This window comes from Mastomys coucha, unplaced genomic scaffold (genome assembly GCF_008632895.1).
Source record: "Mastomys coucha isolate ucsf_1 unplaced genomic scaffold, UCSF_Mcou_1 pScaffold2, whole genome shotgun sequence".
In the NCBI taxonomy this organism is placed as follows: domain Eukaryota; kingdom Metazoa; phylum Chordata; class Mammalia; order Rodentia; family Muridae; genus Mastomys; species Mastomys coucha.
The window spans coordinates 19,732,746-19,750,619 of record NW_022196902.1 but is presented as its reverse complement, the minus strand read 5'-3'; the positions used below and the strand labels follow the sequence as shown (position 1 = coordinate 19,750,619).

At 39.4% G+C, this 17,874-nt stretch overlaps 1 protein-coding gene across 1 annotated transcript in view; it reads left to right on the top strand.

The window, feature by feature from the left end:
- Lama2 (laminin subunit alpha 2) overlaps positions 1-17,874 on the top strand; it is a 668,494-nt gene that overhangs the window by 502,856 nt on the left and 147,764 nt on the right. The window contains exons 35-37 of the mRNA XM_031380750.1: positions 5,925-6,036; positions 10,800-10,962; positions 12,302-12,512. Coding sequence (XP_031236610.1) covers positions 5,925-6,036; positions 10,800-10,962; positions 12,302-12,512 — 486 coding nt within the window. The remainder of the gene's footprint in view (positions 1-5,924; positions 6,037-10,799; positions 10,963-12,301; positions 12,513-17,874) is intronic.

Sequence of the window (17,874 nt, the reverse complement as noted above, 5' to 3'; positions counted from 1 at the left end):
AGGTTTCCCTGTATAGCCCTTGCTGTCCTGGAAGTTACTCTGTAGACCAGGCTGGCCTCGAACTCAGAAGTCTGCCTGCTTCTCCCTCTCAAGTTCTGGGATTAAAGGCATGCACCACCACTGCCCGGCTTAGTTTTTCAATTTTTAAGTACCAGTAATGTCATATGTTTGTGATACTTTATTTCCAGTTTTTAAAAGTTAAAGTTCAAGTTGCTGGCATTACTTTTCCTCCTGTGTTTTTAAGGAGGTGTGGGATTGTCACAAATCATGTTGCTTTTGTTTGTACCTTTGAAAATTGACTCTGGACGTATTTCAAAAGGCATTCCTTTAAAATGTTTCCCTGTCATTCCACAGGGAATATACCAGCTTCCTATCTCTTTCCCTGTGTGTTGTTGGTCCAACAGCTTGCCTGGGGAATGAGCCACTATCACTTCACTATCACTATCACACAGCACAGGTAGTGTCTAAAAGATGACCCTTGGAAATATCATGTAAATGATTAAATCTGAAATTTAATTACAGCAAGAACCCCTGTGAGCCTGCAGGTTCGAAAGCTGATAGTAATTAGGCAATGTTGTCTATTCGATAGTTAGATTTGCTCCTTTAGGTTCTTATTTTAACACAAAGAAGTCTGCAATGGAAGGCACTAGTAATATCCAACCAAGAAAAATATGTGCAGATTTTAAGAGACATGGTGTGACCTGCTTGAGCTACCACATGGAGGTAAAAGGTACACTATTCAGAAGCAAACTAATGTTGGCATGGTGGTCAAGCATGCTCTTGGGATCTAAATACTATGAAATAAATTGACAAAAAAATAAAAACCAGGGGAAAAATAATCCAGTTGAGTGAGCATAATATTTTCAAAAGATAACCAAAGGTAAAGAAGTATTTTGGTGCATAAAGCATTTGTGTATAGGAACACTGGAAAGATACAAGCAGGGGATATAGAAGTAAGAGAATCAAAGATGATAAAAGATGTTTGGATAAGTAAAAGACATTGACCATAGTGAAAAGGGAGGGCGGCTCAGATATAGGAATGGCAATTTTCTAAAACAAAAGAACACCCAGGTTGAATCACTTAGGCAGCTCCTATCAGCTGATACTTAGCTCTCATCAATAGTATTACCAGCAGCCTGTCCTGGGTGAACTTGTTCTTTGTGTATGCCCTGCTGTTTGTTAGGAATGATGATATCTAGAAGGAAGGACGGTGCCTGGTAATCTTACGAATAAACACAGGCAAGACACAGTTCAAAGGCAGAGATGATCCTAAGTGGTTCCTCTACCAATGTATGTAGAATTCGGCCAGCGGTTCTACTCGGGTCCTTGGGTTTCTTCAGACTGGAGGTTAGGCTAGACCTATGGAATCAAACGGGCGGAGAACAAAGAAAGAGACGAACGCTAAGTAAATGTATCAAAGTGTCACTTTACTCGGGGTGTAATGAGTTTATATATCCAGGTACAAAAGTGAAACCACAATATCTAAACATAATATATGCATAACGTAAATACAACAGCAGACGTGGAGACGCCAGGTTCTCAGCGGATTCCTTTCACAGGCGGTCAGTTCTGTTTAAGGTCAGCAATGTCCTCAAACAGGAGGCTTAGCAGGAGCTAGCTGTTAAGTCTCTCTCGGTTTCAGGAGGAGCTGCAGTGATGTGGGCCATTGTTTAACCCCACAGGTGGCCGGATTCAATCCCAAGTGTAAGCTCTGCTTTCAGAGCGCAGGCGTCTAGACAGAAGCTGTCAGCTCTCTCGGGGCTTAGGCGAGAGGCGGGCTGGGGGGGGGCCCGCAACAAATGTACACTGTCCTAGGGAACAGAGCATTTGTAGAAGACTTCCTTCATGGGTTTCTTCTGGGGCCTTTTTGAGTAGATGATGATCTAGCTACAGTATAATGAAATAACATGATTTGAAATATCTATACCTACGGGATGTTCTGGTATGGATTGTGAAGTGTGTTGATTTATAAAATGCTTTTAAGTACACTTCATGTCAACCATGGACTCTCCCCACTTCAAATCTTTCTGTGTATCTTCCTCATATACCTGGATATTAGCTAGATATGCAATATCACTTGGCATGGACGAGAAAAAAAGCCAATAAATCTGTGGGGTTTCCCCCCTCAGCTCCGTATCTGTGATTCTAATTAGAGCATCTAAGCTTCCCATACTTCCACTTGTTTCCTGTAGAAATTGGGCCAGGTACTGGAGTGTCTCTCAGGGAAAGAAGGTTGCTGCGATGGAAAGTGTTGTAAGCCCTTGTGAATCTGCACTGAATGCAGAGGCTGGCAGAGGCTGACTATATAATCTGTTCTTTAACATGTTAATACACCTAAGCCGATGTCAGGATGTCAGAGAGAGCAAGTTATTATATGTGCCAAGGAGACTTATCCTAAATAAGCTTTGAACAGGATTTGAGGATTCCATCTATGCTGAGCCTCCACACCTCCTTCACCATCCTGGAGTCTCATGGACCGTCAGAACTTGAAGTTACCATGAGGTTAGGAGACAGAATGTGATGCCCCTGCAAATGGAGGGCCTCTTGCCTGGCTCTCCTCCCAAGTCCTCAGCTGCAGTTCATAAGTAGCAGCTTCATGTGAGCCATGAGAAATGCCCAGAAACCTGTTCCGCTGTCCACATTCCCTGGCAAGCATAGCACCAGGCATATGGTCAGTCTGAATGGCACTGAATCCTTCCAGCAGGCTTTAGCACTTCAGAAGAGTGGCTGCTTTGATTATTTTTATACCAGCTAGTCATCCAACATTTTAGACTCCCTGCAGTTTGCTGCAGACTATGACTGATTTGCCCAGGAATAAAGAAAGTGAAACAAAATCCCTAGCACCTAATGGTGGATATTAAACAGATACAACAAATTATTTAACAACTCTGATGAGTTTTGTGAGGAAAATTGTTTAGAGGCCCATGCAGGCCCAATCGTTTAACGGCATGCAGGGACTATTTGAAGATAGGCACCATATCTAAAGAAATGTACAGAACGATGGACACAGCGGCCACAACCTGCCCTCGAACACAGCGGCCACAACCTGTCCTCAGGTGTTTACGTGTTAGAGAGGGGAAGTCACGAAGTGGGTAAGTCCGTTAGTTATTCCCTATACTACTGTGGTTCTAAAATCTGCTGCTATGGAGGAAGCCCCTGTCTGCAGTGAATGTGGAGACCTAGGTAGCCTTGTCAACAGCCATGCTTAGAAGAAGAAAAGTGCAAGGGGCTGGATAAACAAGGCAGTCATGAAAGAGAGTGGAGGAGCTCATTCTGGGTGGAGACAATAAGAAACAAGAGAATCCAAGGAAGGGGATGCGTGGCTTACGTGACATGCCTAGGGGAGCCAGGGAGTTTTCTTAGCCCTTACCTTTGTAAACAAGTTTCTTACCCAAGATGACACTGGAGTACTGGCATGTTATGAACCTAAAGTGTTTGCTAATGAAGTTGTTTACACAATACTCCATAAATGCAATAACTTGAGGGAGAAACACAATGGATATGTTCTTGTCCATCTAAATATAAGAGAGGACACCCTGATAAATATTTTAAAGAATTAGAGATAATAAATTCTTAAGGATTAGTGAACCTGATGTTGCAACCATACTGGTAATATAGAAAAGATATTGTTGGGCTGGAGAGATGGCTCAGCGATTAAGAGCACTGACTGCTCTTCCAGAGGTCCTGAGTTCAATTCCCAGCAACCACATGGTGGCTCACAACCATCTGTAATGAGATCTGACACCTTCTTCTGGTGTGTCTGAAGATAGCTACACTGTACTTGCATACATAAAATAAATAAATAAATCTTTAAAAAAAGAAAAGATATTGTTAAGGCAAAAATTAAACTTTAATTCAAAAAGTATATATTTTTATGTGGTAAGATATACTGGTGCTGGTGGATACATTTATTCATAAGATGTTGGAAGATGACCATATTGTAGACTGATTCCATTATGGTGTTCAGTGATATTAACATAGGAGGGGTCGTGGAGGGCAGAATCAGGACACAGTTTACACTACAGAAATCTCTAAGATATTTCAGGTTCTCAATATCTTGAATTGTTTAGCTTAGTTAGAATAAAAGATAACATTGAAGAAGTGTGTGTATGTGTGTATATGTATGTGTAAAATTGTTTGACCCATCTAAGCCATGAGTATAAATAGCTAGAGAATGCTGATCGGAAGGAAATTACTGGGATAATCTTGTAACAATTACCATGGGGGCAGGCAATTGAGATACTGAAAAATTATGTGCATAGTTTACTTCTAAAAAGAATTGTCAAAAATCTAAAGGAAAAGTAATCCTATTACTAGTATTTCAGAAGATTAAGTCAGAGCATCAAGTACATTGATTAGTATCCTCCAAGTCATTGCTGACCACTACAAACAAGAGTTTTAAATGGTTCCAGTGGATTCTTCTCTTTTCATCCTTGTGATGTTAGTATTTGCACATTTAAAAACTGGGTAACAATAGTTGGGATTCAGGTTCCACCATGAATTCAACCCATTACTACCCCCTTCTGTAGTGGGGCTGGAGTGAGTAGGCTAGAGAAAAATGCAAACCAATTCCTGGGGCATTGTCATGTTTTGTACTGGCCAAATGAACATTTGTTATTTAAAATCCACTTGTATATTTATAAAAGAAAAAAAAAAGAATTAATTCTCTGGTCACTCCTAGAATGAAAACATTCTGACAAAAATCTGTCCAGTGGTTCTCACCCTTCCCAGTGTTGTAACCCTTTAATACAGTTCCTCATGCTCTGGGAACCCCCAACCATAAAACTGTTTTTGTTGCTACTTTATAACTACAATTTTGCTACTATTATGAATCCTAATGTAAATGTATGACATGCAGGATGATCTTAGGCGACCCCTGTGAAAAAAATCATTTGACCCCAAAAAGGATTGTTTGACCCACTCTCCAAACACAGGTTGAGAACCACTGCTATAGAGTGTTACAACTATACAAACCTGAACATCATGGACTATCATGCAAAGGCACCTTTTTATTCTTTGATTCAGTAACTATATTACCAGCATCTTTTGAAGAAAAAGAAATCCCATTGCATCGAGAAACAAAGCTTAAGTCTGTGCTATTGTTATTGAAACCTTGTATTTTTTTTAAAGAAATACTTAGCATAATCCATTCTGTTTGTATTTGACTATGTTATATCTGCATTGAACACAAATGCATCCCATTGCATCCAAGGAATGTCCAATATGAGCACAAATGAGTATGTTTTAGGCTATGCATTGGAAGGCAGAGCTGTCTGGGGGCTTCTGTTTCCTTTTGTTGACTATAATGTATGATTCTGTGATTACTTCTGGTGATGTCATATGGAAGGCAAGTATTACTTCTGCCTTAATGTTTTACTGGCATCTTTGGAGTGTTATAAATAGCATTTACTACTAAGGAGCTAAGTTCTCCCTGTCTCCTGTGTTTTCAAATTAACATATTGATCTAAACTGAATCCATAGAATCAAGCCTATTGAGACAGATGGCCAATTCCTCCCTCAAGAGGTCATTGCTGCATACCACATGGTTTCAGAAAATAAAATCCAGACAAAATTGCAACATGTGGAGGTTGAGTATTCCATTAAAGACTTTGGCATTGGAACCTTGAAGATATACTTCTAAATAACTATGTTTTAACACTTCTGTGTCACCACCTATAAAAGGGACTTTAATGGGATTTAATGAGCTTTAATATAGCTCTCTGATTTTCATTTAATGGAAACAGTCATAAAGTTTAATTGTATACTTGAGCACAGGGTGTCATTGCCAGTACATCTGATCAATAATTCATCGATTGAGTTTGGCTCAAAATAAAATTTGAAAGAAAATGTAGCCAGAGGGAGCTTATCTAGCTTTAACTTTATCATCTCTATTAATTATGCTTTTCCTAAATTTGGATAATTAGGCGACCAAAGTGACAGCAGATGGTGAACAAACAGGACAAGATGCTGAGAGGACCAACACCAGAGCAGAATCCTTGGAAGAATTCATTAAAGGGCTTGTTCAGGATGCTGAAGGTATTAAATAATCATATTTTAATTTTTTTTCCTCTTACAGAAAAATTAAATTAAAGAAGGGATTGCAGGGAATTGAATAGCCCCTATAAGGAGGTGTAACTTCTAAATTCGAGCTGTAGGTATAAAAAACACTTTGGTTGAGATATTCAGGGTGATTATTAGCAGAAATCTACAGCCTATTGCACTAAGTGAGCAACAGCAGTTGATAAAATAATGATTAGGGGTGTAAAATAGGAATGAATTCTAGGATGTTTAAATAATTCATTGAAAATGTGTGGATTTGCCATTTTTCTGACCAGAGCTATTGAAAATTTGTTCATCTTTTCTTTTTAAAAGTTAATTTCACCATTCTATTTGGTACACAAACACTGTTCTTTCATTTCTCAAAATGGTTCTTTAAGTACTTGGTACAAGTTGCAAGAGAACATCTGGTGCTTGGATTTGGCTACCTGAGTTCATCAGGGGCTCTCTGGCACTTAGTCCATAGTTCCCTAGGAATTAGTTCTTGGCATCTTCCAATATGGCTAAGAACTGAAGTGGAAGTCACTTCTTTGGACAAAAGCCCAGGGTAAGAAGCCCTCAGCTCTCCAGTCTCTTGAAATAAATGTTAAATATGCATGCATGTTCAGAAGGTTCAAAAAGTGACTTTTTGTGTCTCTAAACATCTTTAAAAATGTGTAAAGTAAGACATCTTTATTGTTCTACAATGCTGTGGAGTTTTGCGATTTCTTTTGGTGATGTGAAAAAGTAGAGGGGATATGAGCTGAACTTCACAGGAGAGTCTAACTGGTTGTCTATCGTTGGTAAGGACTGACTCCCCGCTGGTTGTCTATCTGTCTATCGGTGGTAAGGACTGACTCCCCGCTGGTTGTCTATCCTTGGTAAGGACTGACTCCCCGCTGGTTGTCTGTCGTTGGTAAGGACTGACTCCCCGCTGGTTGTCTATCGTTGGTTGTCTATCGTTGGTAAGGACTGGCTCCCCGCTGTGTGGAGCAGCAGCATTTTCAGATGAGGTTGTTCTTTTTGAATCTAACAAGTTGCTTCCTCTAGAAGGCATCTCAGTTAATCTCCTAGTGCTGCATACCTCTGGTCCATGAAACTGTTGTGTGCTTCCTGGCATTATTTTATACCACTGCTATTTGAAAATGCCCCCAAACAACAAATGTATGACAGAGAGCTGCTTCCCTCCATGTGGATCTCTGGAAGGAAGTAACTTTTCTCATCTTCTGTCTGAAGTATCCACACCCAACATCCTCCTGGAAACTGATTTTAAGATCAGTTCAGCTTGGGTTCTGAGGGTCAGTGATTAAGAGTACTTGCTCATCTTATAGAAGACTCAGACTTGATTCCCAGCACTGACATCAGGCAGCTGAAAAGCCTTACTGTAAAGGCATCTATATGTATGAGGTCTACTCACAAACACTCAGCAAATAAAATAAAACTATACACACACACACACACACAATCTGTATGTATGAGGTCTACACACACATACTCAGCAAATACAATAAAAACTATATATATACACACACATATATATAAATAATTAACTTGTTCATAAACACAACTGCTAATGGACATCAGCGTAGTAGACATAAGCTGCAACACAGCTTCCTTTTTCCATTGCAATAAGTCCTTCACCCTCTTCCCACAGAGAGATAGAGGTATAGCTGGTGGCTTGATCAACATGGGCTTTTCTGCTTGTTTTTCTGGGTATCGCCTCACAGTTTATATACTGTCACTAAATCACTTTAGAGGCAATGTAAGGATGATACTCAACCAGAGCTGTGGGTCTGTAGACTGATGGAGAAGCATTGCCAGTCAGCAAAGAGGTCATTCATTTTCTACATTATGCTTTGGTCAGATGATCTGAATATATCTGTGGTGCTAGTTCAGGTGCTAACTCAGGTAAGGTGTCATGTACCTGGGATAGTTATATATGAGGAATTGGGAATATCTGCCAGCAGATACTATTTGGTATAATTAATAGAGTTTTTACAATTGCATTAAAATCCAAATTTGCATACACTGTACCAGAAATATGGTAAATTCTAGCTGATAGGTTCTAAAAGATGTGCTATAAGTGGCTTAATGGTTTCGGGAAAAGTAGTGAGGGGAAAAGGAGATGAGGGGGAAGACAGTAAAGATGAAGGAAGTCAAGAAGGAAAAGGAATTGCCTAAACATTAACTACATTATACAACACAACCATCCTTCTTGTTCCTTCACCTACACCTCAGTGATGGGGGCAATCAGGAGCACTCTTCTATTTTGTTAGTGGCACTCATCTCACGTAGAGTCTTCTGTCATGAGTCATGGCCTCTTTATGGATAATCAACTTCTATTAAACCGTGGTGTATTTTTATGTCAACTGTTATTTTATAACTCCTATGCCTTGACTCTTCATCAGATCATGAGTGAATTACATTTTATCTCATGGGTTAGAATCAGTGAGGGACAGAAATCAACCCCATTACTACTTAGTCCTGATTTATTTAAGGACTTAATACTAGTCACGTTCCTTGACTGTTTCTCAGGACAGACTAACAAATTCCGTTCCTGATAAACTTAACTCATAAGACAGTTTTACAGATTCAATATGGAGAATATATTTGCTTCCTCTAAGGAGCCTGGTTATCTTATACGTGATGATCATTTCTCTTAAGAAGGCCACATCATCTATCTGCCATGATTTCAAGCTGAATTATGATATTTCAGAACAAACAGTATGGCATGCCTTTCTATCTAGAAATATTTTCCTCATTTTTCCTTTCCTCTTATTTCCTTGTTGGTCTTGTCTTTAAAATTTTTTAATTAGTGTAAAATCCTCTTCTGAAATAAGATTGGAATAAATAAAGTCAATCTATGCAATATATTTTACAATTATTTTCAACCCTATAGGAAATATATTGAAAGGGACACTATACACTTTAGAATAGGGTTTAATAATACTTTGATCTTCAGTTTATAATCTCATCCCACCTATATAAGCAGTATAGGGATTAAACCTTGTCTGCTCAACTTTCTGTTCAGGGCTGGGGGTTAAGTAAATGCTGGGCAGTGTTCTACCACTGACCTCTGACCCTTAGGCCTTTTATATAAAAAATGATGTTCTCTTTCTTAATGCACATCATTTTCTTATACATACCATGATTTTTCTGTACTCCATTAATTTCCTTAGTTCTTCACATGTCACCTCAGTTGAAGAGAAGTGACATATGCATTCCAGAGGATGCAGCTCAGCTCTAGGTCTCCTCATGCTTCCTCTGATCATTTTTTTCCTACAAAACTCTTCTCTGCAGAAATTTATCTTTAAAAACAGATATAAAAGACACCCTAAGGTCCCAGAGGCCCCATCTTTACTTACCATCATGTAGGAATTAAGGTTTGCATCATGATTTTGGAAGAAAAATAAACATTCTGTCTTTAGCTGTGATGTTCAAGAACAAGTATTGGTGGCAGCAACTTTCTAAGTGAACACATTTATAAGGAAAGGGGTGAGTGATTTGGAAAGAGCAGGTGAGACAGACTCAGCTTCTTCCACTTGTCGGTGTTCTTCATACATAGCAAGCATCAGAAACCTCTGGAGAACTTGATCAAACACCAGAATATAGGTCCCTGACTCTCAGAAGTTTTGTCTCAGATGATCTGTGGTGGGGCCTGGGACTCTGCATTTCTTTAAAAAGCTCCCAGATATTCCTGCTGCCTTTGGATGGTGTATGGCATTTCAGAGCCACCTCCTGAAAGCTACCCTGGTGCTGTGTGAACCTGACTTACAAGCTCTGCCTGAAAAATTTCTCCAATAAGGAAAGTTCAATATTTATTTCATTTTAAAGAGGTCTTCATATATACCTTCAAATGTTTGGAAATAGCTCTTAGGTAGTCCAGACTCTTCACTCTGCGGATTTTCATGAGTAATATTGTAGAAATATATATTCAGCAGAAAAAGAGCTTGAGAAAATATCTCCCTTCAACTCACCAAATTAATGTCCCATAGAACACTCTTCAGAGAGCATGAGGCTAAAATGAGTGATAGTGCTATGTAAGTAACTGTTTCAATTCACCAAGTTTTTAAACTTTTATTTGACAGAGAATTCTTTTTCCAGATGAAATCTTGCACAGAACACCAACCTATCATACAGTTTCTTGGCAGAGTAGACATCATTTGCAGAGTACTGAAAGCACTTGGAGAATCCTAATAGTGAAAAGAGCACAGCTGGAAACCGTGTCTACTGCATTGTGAATGCAAACTCCTGGGTTGGGCTTTACTCTGAGGGCATCTCTCCAGCCTCATCTACTTCCCTAGACTAATGAATGTTTCCTCCTTTAAACTTGAACATGACAAGGCTGTAGAAATGCACTAGCAGGTCCATGTTTAGTGAGCTCACAGCCTAGAGTGTTTCCATTCTCAGAATTCTAAAGTTGGTAGATATGACTGATCAACAAGGCGAAGGAGCATATGTGTTCAGTGACATGGTATTGAACCACATATCTCCTACTTTTCCTTCTTACCTGAAGAAAGTTTGAGTCTGTATGTTGTTTGTATGCCCTATGTTACACACAATACCTTAATTACTATGTTCTCAAAGGGAGTTTAGCCTGGAGAATGATGTCACTTTTTCCTCTTCCTTGCTGACTGTCCTACCTCTGGTTCTCAGGAGGTGCAACCTGGGCATGGTGAGAAGACCAAATGTTGAATGCCAGTTTTGCATGTGACATTCTTGTTACCTAATTTACAAAATTTCCCTTATCTCCTCCCTCACAGCCGTAAATGAAAAAGCTATAAAACTAAATGAAACCTTAGGAAATCAAGACAGGACACCAGAGAGAAACATACAAGAGCTTCAGAAGGAGATCGACTGGATGCTGAATGAGCTGAGAAATAAAGATCTTCAAACACAGAAGGAAGTGGCTGAGGATGAGCTGGTGTGAGTAAGCATTCTGGGGGCTTTTCATTTGACACAAGAACATTATTTTGTCTCCTATGCTTCTGTCCCACAGGTAAGCAGGGCACAGTTTTTCATGTCTTCAGTTACCCCTGCATACTTTGCTTTAAAATCAATTAAAATCATGTTTGCCTATATATAAAATAATAAGTAACTGAACTTTGAAGTGTTATTTTTTTATAACTAGGCTGATGGGCTTGCTCTGTCAATTACTAGTGGTAGAAATGTTTGAACTATCAATAAGCTCAAAGGGCTGGAGATATGACTTGCTTCTTAGTAGGGGCTTGCTTTACATGCACAATGTCTGATTTTGATCTCTAGTACTATGTAAAGTGGATAGGATGACACACCTAAAATCACAACATTTTCAAGATAAAGGCAGGAAGATCCAAAGTTCAAGATCATCCTTGGCCACAGAACTAGTCCAAGTCCAATTTAGTATATATGAAACTCTGTCTCATTGAAGAAGGAGGAGGAGAAGGAGGAGGTGGTGGTGGTGGAGAAGAAGGAGGAAGAGGAGGAGGAGGAGGAGGAGGAGGAGGAGGAAGAGGAGGAGGAAGAGGAAGAAGAAGAAGAAGAGGAGGAGGAAAAGGAGGAGGAGGAGGAAGAGGAAGAAGAGAGGCAGGAGAATGGGGGAGAAAGAAGAGGGGAGAGAGTAGTAGAAGAGGGAGAAGAAAAGAGGAAAAGGGAGAAGGAAAATAGGAGGAGGAAGAAGAGGAAGAGGATGAAGGAGGGAAAGAAGAGGAGGACATGGCCATCTACTTTAATAAATGACAAATAAAGTCACATTCAATGCCATCATTATTTAACATTTTGGAAAATTCTGGTAAGTTAAGTCAAGGACCTTTCAGACTGCTGAGTTGTAAGAAAAAATGAAGAAGATCAAAATTATGGCATTAGGCTAGGACAGCAAAAACATGAGAGGTCTATCTTAGAATTACTATGTAAGCATGTCAATAGTCCCATATAGTCAAAGGAAGTATTTCATTGTGATGGGACAGCTGGTGATTTGATGTTTGCTTTTGCATGTACAGCGAAACATAAATTTTTCTTTTGTCACTCACAGTGTGACCATGGCACAAGCCCCATAAATAATTAAAAATGTAAGCTTACAAATAAACTGAACAAGTTGTTTTCAATTTTAATAAAAATTTCTGCCACAATTAGATATCAATCCACCTTGACAAACATTGTGAATCTGTTGGTATGTTTTCATGTATTTTTAACTTTTTAATGTTAGCGTCTCCTTGTAACTTAGCTTAATATAAAAAAAGATGAGCAGTGACGTTATTTTGTACTCTTGGGATGGGGGTATCTGCAGGGCAGCAGAAGGCCTTCTGAAGAGAGTAAACAAGCTGTTTGGAGAACCGAGAGCCAAGAATGAAGAAATGGAAAAGGATCTCCAGCAGAAACTAGCAGGGTACAAGAGCAAACTTGATGATGCTTGGGATCTGTTGAGAGAAGCCACTGAGAAAACTCAAGATGCTAATCACTTGTCTGCTGCCAATCAAAAAAATATGACGGTATTGGAGGTGAGAGCTAGGGGTCCTCTCATCACTGTCTTAAAATGGGGAGCAGGCTGAACATGTCTAGAATAGTGAAGTTGACATATGTTTCAAAGGACAAGGCTATGACTCTATAAGGTCTTCTAAGAAACAGAACAATGTGTGTGTGTGTGTGTGTGTGTGTGTGTGTCTGCCTGCCTGTCTGTCTGTCTGTCTGTCTGTCTGTCTGTCTTTCCATGTGTCTTTGTGTACTTAATGGTCATCTCTCACTGAGTCAATGACACTTAGATCACTCAGAGTATGGAAAGTTTATTTTAAAAAATGGCATGGAAGAAGCTCGTCTCTGAGAGACTGGGAGTCTCATGTCAATGACAAGTTACCATCTAGAAACCCAGATTGGGTCAATCCATTCCCCAGTCTACAATGGGTATTATAATGGAACTTGCACAAAGGATGTCTCAACCCCAGTGCCATACAGTTTTGTGGTTTACTTTTGTACTCCACAAGCTGAGTACAGAGACCCGGTTGCCAGCAACCAGTACAGTTCCTTTTGCTCATAAGGAAGCTGACCTTATGAGAAACCAGAAAGACCAGAGCTAGGGGACCTTCCTTACCTTCTTCTCTGGAATGAGTTTATGGACAAGACATTTTCAAAGGGACAAATATGACCAATGAGTCTGGCTTATTTTCCCTCCTTTTCTTCACAGAAATCAGTCACCATTTCCCAGAGTTTTGCTGAGCTTAAAATAAAAATAAGTTATTTTCACCATCCCTCCTTCCCTTTCTCTCTCCCTTCCTTCCTCCATCTCTTCCTCCCTCCTTTCCCTCTCAATTTCTTTTTCCTTTCTCTTATTGTTTTTAGTCTCTTCCTTGATCATAACCTAGTTAATGATTAAGTTCTCTGAGACTGTATTTAGTGTACAGCAATTGTATTGGTATTTAAACACCTTCTTCTCCATCTACAGCCCATCCCTTTCTGTTGGCTGCTTAAGATCTGGATACTACAGGAAACCCACAGCTCTGCTAATGTAGAATTTCACAATAATTCAATAGCCCAGCATTGCACAAGATCTCTAAAATGTTTGTTGAATGTCACTGACAGAGAACTAAGTAACCACACATTTTAGTTTTTGCTCTTTTATTTGATCTGTTTTCATTTAGGTCTAAGGACAATCAATTAAGACAAAATTGGAGAAGGCATTCTCTGATATTGGATTTAGCCTTGTCACAGTGGTAGATGGCTGAGGTAGAGGGCTTTCACTCTAAGTCATAAGCAATCTCAACCAAGCTGGGACCACTGACCCCACTAGCTATAGTCAAGAGAAAGCAGTGTCTGGAGAGGCAGGACGTGTGAAGGCTGTGCTATCACAGGCTGTGTCATGACACACTCAGCCCTGAGACACCCCAGTATAGTAACTTACACAGAGTTAGCTCTCCACTTTATGGCAACAGTTTAAGAAATTACAATTCCCTGGGTGGAAAGTATACTAGGTATTTGGGAATTATTTTGAGAGGAGTTATAGTGGCACACTGAATGGGAATTTCAGCTGCTCTTCACATTAGTGATGAGTAAAATCCAGAACTGTACTTCTCAGACACCATGGGAGAGGCTTGGAGCCTATGTAGTCAACCCTGGAGTTCCAAGTCCTCATTTTAGTATTTTTATCTCAGATGCTGTGTTTAACTAAAGGCTTATTTAAATACTTCCTGGATAAAAGAAGTATTCACATAATTTTTTAGTTTAAATTATCATGAATAAATTATGTGTAATTTAGGCTGGCAGGGCTACTAAGATTGATGATAGGCTAGCCTTTAAAAAATTGTCACCTGGGGCCATTTGATAGTATTCAGTAGGGAAGAGCCCTCCTTATACCTAAGCCTAATAAACTGAGTTTAATTTCTAGAGCTCTTGTGGTACAAGGAGAGGACTGACTCTATGCCCTTTGACCTTCACATGCATATTTATACAAGTATACATACATACAGAAACACACACAAACACATACACACATACACAAACACACACACACACACACATACTGTATAACAAAAGCCAACTGGAGAGTTCATTAAACAGAGTATATCCATAGTCTTTGGACTGCCCTGAATAATCTGCACAGGCTTTTCCAGGATTTTACCTGGTAGCCATAGCCTAAGATTCCTTGGATTCATTTACTAACCACACAGATTTGAAAACAGTGGCTTTGTATATTATACACAGTGGGTTTAATAAAGAAGTGGCTTTAACCATCCATTAAAATGATATTAAGATCCAGATCAAATGGATGGTTAGTTATTTTTTTAAGGTGGTCAGCTAATAACCTTGTTTTAAAAATATCCTCTAAATCTGAGAATGGTGGCACACACACATGATGCCTGTAGCCGAGGGGCAGAAGCAGAAGGATATGTTCCAAACTATACTGGAGGCATATCAAGACCATGCCAAGATAGACAAAACAAAACAAATTCTCCCATCATTCAGATATACTCTTAAGTCTAAGAAGTATTGATGTAAAACAACAGCTGGTGGTTTTAATAACCTGGATCTACTTGGAGGTAAACACATGGAAAGCAAAAAACTACTCTGTACACTGAAGTAATTATCACAGAAGTGATAAAGTGGATAGGGGAGGCTTCTGCACCTTCTGAGAGTCTGACATTTGTTATATGAGTGCCACTCAAGAGAAGCTGGGGTAGGGAACACTTTAGAGATGGGGAGGCTGAAAAGAAACAAAAGAGGTAACATCTGATAGAGAATTCATGGCTGGAATAGAGTTCAGATGGATGGATGGTGAGTTAGATAGCAGCTGGAATAAGCAAACCCCAGACTTTGAATTACAAGAAAGTTGACTTATATGACTAAAGAGTTTTGTTTGTAGTTTAAACACTATAGGAAGCAACCAAATGGCAGAATCATATATTAAAATTACATGTTGAAGTGTTTGTTAAGGGCACATGCAAACTGAAAATTCAACTGTGTGTTATTAAATAATGTGATTTTAGACCAAGAGAGTACACAGATACAATATTTAAATGTTGCTCAAATCTACCTGTTATTGGTAATCCACTCATTTTGGGTTGACTATGAATAAGTACTGGCTATATCAAACTTACAATATGAAAAAAACCTAGATAGTTTATCTTTTTCTATACTTTAGTATTGTAATTTATATTGGCTAAGAGGGTCAAAAAATATTTGTAAAAATAATGTCACATTTAGTCATACCAAACATTGTGAGACATTTAAGGAAATGAGAGAATAATATACACTCAAATATGATACTGTGATGGTATAAGGTCATTGTGGGAAATGTCAGGTAGAGCGGGCTGACTCATTCATAACCTTCATAAATACTGCCTGGAATGAGATGAGACAAGGCTTTGCACACCAAGTACTGGTGGTAGCCAAGTTAGAAAGACATTTTGAGGAGTGGACAGGATAGAGAATGGACACTGATGAGCAGAAAGACATCACATGAGCAATTCAGGGTGCACACTGAACCCTTTGCCCGAAAGTCTTCCCTTACAATGTAACTGAAGAAGAAGGCAAGAATGAAAACATAAAGGCACACAGGGACATGGTGTTTCCAGGTTCCTACGTAAGCTATGGTAAGCAGCAGCAGCAGGGAAGGGCAGCATTTATCTACAAAGGCTCTGAATGGATGAATCTAACAATTAGATAAAGGTAGGAATATAATCAACCTTGATATCTGAACAAATTAATTATTATGCTTATGGCATACTTTTTAATTTTTTTCATGAATGCCTATAGTGTATTTGATCAAATCCATCATCAGTTTTTTCCCATGCATACCCACGTTCTTATCCCAACTTCACATGTCTGTTTTTTAACTGACTGTGTCCATTTAGAGCTACCAACATATGTAAGCCTATGTTTTTCACAGCCCACATTTATATGTGATCACTACCCACCAGAGGTAGTACAAAAAAAATGTACAACTTGGCAACTTTCTGTTTAGGAAGTCACCACAAGCAAATCTCAGCAATGCAATGTAAGGCGAACTAATTCATTCATGCCCTCAGTGAAGACTAGCGAGCTGGAGCAAGGCAAGCAAGTGCTTGAGCTCTCACTGTTTCTGGGCTCATATTTATACTTCTTCCAACCATCATGCATCCTTTCACTCATGTGCTATGGTAAAGCATCCTTTTACCTGGGTCTGCTTCAGTAAAACATTTTTCACTTGTCTGTCCCAGGAAAACATCATTATAATCTACCCAAGTCTCCAAAGAAGCCAGAAATTTCCACTTTAAATATATCCATAGATATGGGGTCTTCTCCTGGAGCTAGGGTAACCTACCAGGGGCTCCATTCCTAAAGAAAATTGATTTTTTCCTCTTTGGTCTCTTAGACACTCTGAATTCTCTGTCTTGACTATTCTGTAACTTCCAACAATCTTTATCCATTCATTTTTATTTATCTTTACAGCACTAATCTCATGATGACCTAAGATGACATACTCATTTACTGCTGTGCTTTCTCGCTCCTGTGTTAGGTATCTCTTAATTGCTGCAACAGAACAAATACAAAATTTTAAAAAATTGATGAGGAAAAGGTTATTTAGTTTCCAACTGGCAGATATCTTGGTCTATGGCCACTTGCTTTACCATTTTGGTCTATGACAGGAAAGGCCATCATGGCAGGAGAAATCACAGTAGAGGAAAACTGGTAACATTATGATGGCCAGGGAGGGAGGAGGGAGAAATGGGGGAGAGAGAGAGAGAAAAAAAGAGAGAGAGAGGGAGAGGGAGAGAGAGAGAGAAAGAAAGGAAGGAAGAAAGAAAGAGAGGCTCATTTGCTAAATGTTTCACTTTTGTACATTAGTGGTATAACATGTGGCCTTTGTTGAATTTTTTTTTTTATTTTTATTAGATGTTTTCTTTATTTACATGTAAATTTCTCCTTTCCCACTTTTCCCTCCTAAAAACAAAGAAACAAACAAAAACAACAAAAACAAACCCCTGTTGCCTCCCCCCTCCCCATGACTGCCACCCCACCCTCTCCCACTTATTGGCCCTGGCATTCCCCTACACTGGAGTACAGAACCTTCACAGGGCTGAGGTTCTCTCCTCCTATTGATGATCGAATTTGCAATCCTCTACTATATACATGCTGCCAGAACAATCAGACCCCTCCATGTGCAGTCTTTGGTTGGTGGTTTAGACCCTGGGAACTCTGAGGGTACTAGTTAGTTCATATTGTTGTTCATCTTAAGGGGCTGCAAACCCCTCAGCTCCATTGGTCCTTTCTCTTAACTCCTTCATTGGGGACCCTGTACTCAGGTCAATGGTTGGCTGTGAGGCTCTATATCTGTATTAGTCAGGTACTGTCAGAGCCTCTCAGGAGATAGCTATATTTAGGCTGGCTTGC